The sequence below is a fragment of the Lampetra fluviatilis genome, chromosome 25 (genome assembly GCF_964198595.1).
Source record: "Lampetra fluviatilis chromosome 25, kcLamFluv1.1, whole genome shotgun sequence".
NCBI lineage: Eukaryota > Metazoa > Chordata > Hyperoartia > Petromyzontiformes > Petromyzontidae > Lampetra > Lampetra fluviatilis.
The window spans coordinates 378849-384848 of NC_136299.1; the positions used below are offsets into that span (position 1 = coordinate 378849).

Below are 6000 nucleotides of genomic sequence, written 5' to 3' on the forward strand. Positions count from 1 at the left end.
ACCACTGTGTCTTCACCTCCACTCTCAATCACTCTGCGTCTCTCCACCACGAACGGTGTCTCCACCACCACCAACCACTCCTCTACCACCACCACCACCACCACGCTGTGTCCGTCCATGAATTATAACGGTCTCCACCATCCGCGTCTCCCCCGTCTGCCCTCGTGTGTGCGTGTCGCCTCAGCCTCACACTCACCTTCCCTCCCCTGGCGAGGATGGCCTCTGTGAACGCCTTCCCGAGCCCCTGGGCCGCGCCGCTCACCAGCGCCACCTTCCCCTGGAGCAGCATCGCCTCCTCCTCCGCCTCCTCTCTCTGTCTGTGGCCTCCGCAGCGCTGTGGCGTCTCTCGCTCTCTCTCTGGGGGCTTCACAGCGCCCTCGCGTGCGCTCTGCCGCCTCCGACTCCTCCGCCTCCTCTCTTTAAAGGACAACTTCTGCCCGCCGCTGCCGCCGTGGACCTCGCAATCTCCGCCCACACGAGGGGCAGGAGGCGGGGGGGATTCTCCTGCTGCTGCCTGCCGCTCAGAGAGCGCCGGGTCCCGGGGGTCACGGAGAGTGCGAGGGGTGGGCGCCAGGGGGCGGTAGAGCGCAGCCACTCTCCTCATCACTCTCCTCACTCTCACGGGACGTGACCACTCTCATCACACTCATCACTCTCCTCACTCTCACGGGACGTGACCACTCTCATCACTCTCCTCACGGGAAGACACAGGTGTATGTATTCGCGTCTATCCATGAAGAGATTTACTCTAGGAGCGTAGCCCTCTTTGTGAATATCTAACCGGACTCCCTTTGAACGGGGACTGCTGTCCAACGACTACAGCAGATATCACCATTCACGATACCCTCCATAAAGAGCAGAACGGTCAGTCTCATTTTGCTCAAAGGTCGTCTGGTTTTTGTCCCCTTTTGCCGAGTCCATAAGATTGAAGAACCAATGCGTAGGTTGGCCTTGAATGCGGCTACTTTGAATGTGCACCCACATGCACAGGATGGGAAACAAATACACCCAGACTCTTCATGCAAAGTGATTGAGAAACAACCTGCACTGTAACACTGCTTGTAAGTCGGACGATGGCAGCACAGTGCAAAGACTGCGTTCGCGAAACAAGCCTAGCGGCGGTCTCATTGCGAAACTGCGTTCTGATGCATTCTGATGCGGTACCGTTCTGTTCCTCTGTGCCCCCTGTTCTGTTCCTCTGTGCCCCGTTATCTTCCCCTGTGCCCCCTGTACTGTTCCTGTTCTATTACTCTGTGCCCCTGTTCTGTTCCTCTGTGCCCCCTGTACTGTTCCTGTTCTATTCCTCTGTGTCCCCTGTTGTTTCTCTGTGTCCCCTGTACTGTTCCTGTTCTATTCCTCTGTGTCCCCTGTTCTGTTTCTCTGTGTCCCCTGTACTGTTCCTGTTCTATTCCTCTGAGCCCCCTGTTCTGTTTCTCTGTGTCCCCTATACTGTTCCTGTTCTATTCCTCTGTGCCCCCTGTTCTGTTTCTCTGTGTCCCCTGTACTGTTCCTGTTCTATTCCTCTGAGCCCCCTGTTCTGTTTCTCTGTGTCCCCTATACTGTTCCTGTTCTATTCCTCTGTGTCCCCTGTTCTGTTTCTCTGTGTCCCCTGTACTGTTCCTGTTCTATTCCTCTGAGCCCCCTGTTCTGTTTCTCTGTGCCCCCTGTACTGTTCCTGTTCTATTCCTCTGTGCCCCCTGTTCTGTTCCTCTGTGCCCCCTATACTGTTCCTGTTCTATTCCTCTGTGCCCCCTGTTCTGTTTCTCTGTGTCCCCTGTAATGTTCCCGTTCTGCTGTAATGTGCACCGATGCCCATTTAAATGAGGGCGATATTGGCAAGTACAATACAGATTGATGGATTGATAATGATGAAGCTTGTGCCTGGCTCAGCGCAGGCACACACACAATAAATACATAGGTATCGACCGAAGTGTAATGTTCCACCATCGCCGACTCTAGTTTGGCCTGGACACCTGTGCACAAGAGCTTCATAGCTCATCAGGTTCATCCCAGTTTCAATCAAATAGCTATGTCTAAGTGTTATACAATGGCAAACGTATCCACATTAAGACAGCTCAGTGTTGTTTTCCATAGTACTAGTTACATGTTTATTTTATTTTATGTAAATTGTGGTTAAGCAGAAAGGATAGGTAATTTAAAACATTTCTTTCTAAACAGCATCATCAGAAACAGCAGCAACAACAATAATTTTATTCGCCATTCTCACAGCACATTTACGATGCATGCTTTTCTGCGCGTAGAATACAAACAGCAACGACATCAAAGGTCTCGAAACAGTGCACAGAGATCACCAACAAACCACAGCGCGTCTGCGACGTTTCTTTTTTGTTTAACGCACGAGGCTCTTCCTGAAACGCCAATCCAATGAAGGGCTCTGCAAAGCTCAGGACTTCATTGATCTACACAATGGATCTGCGTGGCGACCCACCTGTTCGCTCACTGGACTCGAATGCCCCAGCATTTAAACCCTCACGCACACGACGAACCTTGCAAGAACTAGCCCATGTCCACGTAACAGCCAGAGTTGTCCCTAGGGTACGGTACGAGTGAATCAGGGGCAACCGCCCTGGGCCCCGCGCATGGGGGGGAGGGGCGCGTTTCGAAGTCAGTGTCAGATGTAACACTTCCGGTTTAGTTCTAAAGCTTCGGGGGGCCCACACAGTGGGGTTTGCCCTGGGCCCCGCATGCCACCCTCCCCCCCCCCCCCCAGTGCAGGATTAAGCTAGTGCGGGGCCTGTAGCATATGTTATAAAGGGGCCCTAAATGAAAATAAAAAACACAAAAATGAAAACCCACGTATTTTTTACTTCCATAGCAAATTAATTGTATTTTTCATTTGCTATACAGCCAGATAATACGACAAATCGCTAACCGTAAACACCCAGTCTTTCATAACAGTTGAAGGTAGCATAGTACTATAGTAATAGAGCAAGTGCAGAATCACTGAATTGATAGCTTGAAAGCATTTAGCGTGGGGCTCTTGAAAGTGCGGGGCCCGTAGCTAATGTAGCTACTCTTGATCCGGCACTGCCCCCCCCACCCCTCGCCTATGGATACAGCAATAGAGGCAGCATGCTTGCCACACAACCTAGACACCAGAGGGGACAAACGCCTGTTCATTCAACTCAAGCAATAGTGACGTCTACAGTAACAGGCCGAGTTCACAAGCATGCGTAAATGCAGAACGCTGCTAAATTCACGTTGTCTTACCGCTTCTAAAACAAATCACAAAATGACACGAAACGTCAGCGGGCATGGTAATGGTGTCACGCGTACAGGCTGCAGAAAGAGCCGTAATCGATATGCACGGGGTACTCCAGGGACGTGCGGGCAGGGGAGGCAGGGGAGGCAGAGGCTCACCTGTTATACTCCAATGAAAATAGCTCTTACGAAAAAATAATCAAATAAAATAAATATTAAGATTTTTCCACTGATCTGTGTTATAAATGTAATTTTTGTACGATTCCAATAATTTTTATAGTGAAAATCGCCAAATTTGCGGAGCTCCGCTGCAAATACAGGAAGAGATTAGAGGTGAGGCAGCAAAGAGCTCAGCCTCCCCTCTGATTGCGCAACCCCTCAGGAACTGGATGGAGCGCGGGCAATAAGCGCGTGTCTGTTACTATCTCAGCATGTCACCAATATAATGTTTGTAGACCCCTTCATTTCATGCCCTCGCCTTCCATACGCCATGTAACTTATTTCACGTATGTGTATAAAGATATTTAGGCTCGCTGGTCTCGTCATGAAACTGCAATGAAAAAGCACCAGGGGAGGCAGCTATCACATCTGCCTGACTGAGGGGGGCGTGTTAGACACGCCCCCCTCAGTGAGGCCACGCCCCCATCAGTGTGTGAATCTGGCTCTGACACGAGCCAGTGCCTCCCCAGCCATTGACCTCACCGCACGTCACCGGGTTACACAGATAGGACCCCATTCGGGGAACCTTGGAGAGCGCTGTTACAGAACTCCGTAATCAACTACAGCCATTCTTGAATTAATTTTGCTAAACAGGGCCACGACCACCTTCTTGGGAGAGCATCGCTCTATTCTCTGAAGTCGGGGGCTCGTGGTTCAGAATAGAGCTATCTTGGTGCACCAACAATTGACTTCCATCAGTATCAGATGTCATAAACTTCTCTGCACACAAAAGTGATGTTTAAATACTGCACTCGCTACAAAACCTACTGAAACCGGTACAAGTGGCTGATGATTAACCATTCTGTGGGTCAGATGCTTATGTGCATCATACCCCCCTTCCACCCAACTATATAATTAAACTTGTCACGTGAACAAACATGCCGATGTATTACTGCTTCAGCACTCCGCTGCTGATGAAGAGCAATTCATAGCAACTCAAGAAGCGACGTGTTTCACCGGTAGCTTACATCCAGCATCAGGCGATTTACACAATTTAAACAAAAAACATTGACGCTTTCGTTCGTATGACAACTTCATTTATTTGGCTGTATCGGGTGGAGGAGGGTGCATGGCAAATATTGCCATTTGTTTTTCCTCACGCGATCTTATCCAAAAAAATAGATTATTAATCATAACAGAGTGTTTTTTTTACGTTACGCTTCACGCACAAAAAACACAAATACTCTGATGTGCATGCATTAATTCTGCTTGCTCCGGCCGGGAAGCGTTGTGCCAGATTGCTCGACTTACAATGTAAAGAAAGGGTTTGAGTTTAAGTTTTTCGGGATGTCAATAATGGTCACGAACAGTGGTTGTCACTGGGACAGATTGGAATCCACCACAATAATGTGGAATGTCCACCACTGACTCAAAGCTGCTCACCGAGGCAAGCACCGTGAGAGACACTTTGGCTTTTGTCATGTTGCTTTAGTTGCTGAATCCAGTTTCAGTAGATTACAAAAAAAGTAAATTAGGTTTCGATCCTCAACTCTGAGTCTTCAATCAAGGCAGATTAAATGCATGCATCAAAGTAAATGGTTAGTTTATCCTATACAGTATAGCCTTGCAACAAAAACAAAACATATAAGAGTTTCCCAATTAGTTTACGCGGAAATGGATGTAATCCACCACATTGTAAACGTGCCGCATGGACTTAGCATCCGAGTCGTGTCGACGTTCCGATGCGGTCGATCTTCAACCCAAAGCAACCGTTTCGCCCTTTTCTGGCCTCCCGACCTTTCTTGCTCGCTTTCCGGTCCTCCTGCAGCGCCCTGCGATTCACGCGGCCGATTTCCCTCGACGCTTGCCTCGGCAAGGCGGTGCGCTCCCATCTCGCCTCGTGCTCCCGCCGTCGAAGCGACGCTCGCGACACCACCGCATGGCCGCCCGGGCCGCCGAGCTGCCGGCGCGCTGTGCCGTCGGGCTCCTCGTGGCGTCGGCCCAACCGCCCGCCGCCGTCCATCCGCGACCCTTTGCGGGTTCGGCCGCGAAAGCGCCGTTGGTATTTCAGGAAATCCAAGATGAGCTGGGACCAGTGCAGCGTCGGGTCGTGACTGGGGCCCTGGCTGCTCTCGCGGTCCGCGTGGAGCGGCCGCTCAGCGGAGCGCTGGCGCCCCCTGCCGCCACCTCCAAGCACCGGCACGCGCGAAGCCGCTGCCAACGGGCGAGCGTCGTTCCGAGACGTCGCCTTTTGATTAGATTTGCCAGCATATTCCTTCTCGCCGTGAGCCCCGTGATCGTTTGCTATAATGGGGTGGTCGTATTCAGCTTTGTGTTTGGAGATTTTGAATTTTGTGTCTATGTCTGCCACCTCGAATTCATTGGCCTTGGGTGACCGGTGAGATGCGGCCAATGCGTGAATGCCTCCGCTGTTTAATAACGCCCTCAGAGGTGTTTTATACACAGAGGCTCGAGTGGTATCATTTACGCCTTTGTGAAGATTTGCTTTGGCAGAAACATTCGTAAATTTGGGAGGCATTCCAGATTTCACTGGTTTGGAGGTGAAATTGAATACAGTAGCTTGAGGAGAGGGTGGTTTAGTACTCATTTTGATACCGT

At 50.7% G+C, this 6000-nt stretch overlaps 1 protein-coding gene across 1 annotated transcript in view; it reads right to left on the bottom strand.

Annotated features, from left to right (window-relative positions):
* The window catches only part of HPGD (15-hydroxyprostaglandin dehydrogenase), a 28265-nt gene extending 27746 nt beyond the window's left edge, over nt 1–519 (bottom strand). Inside the window, exon 1 of the mRNA XM_078867953.1 lies at nt 197–519. Within this exon, the coding sequence (XP_078724079.1) occupies nt 197–289 (93 nt within the window). The 5' untranslated portion in view covers nt 290–519. The remainder of the gene's footprint in view (nt 1–196) is intronic.
* Between the last annotated feature and the right edge of the window lie 5481 nt (nt 520–6000).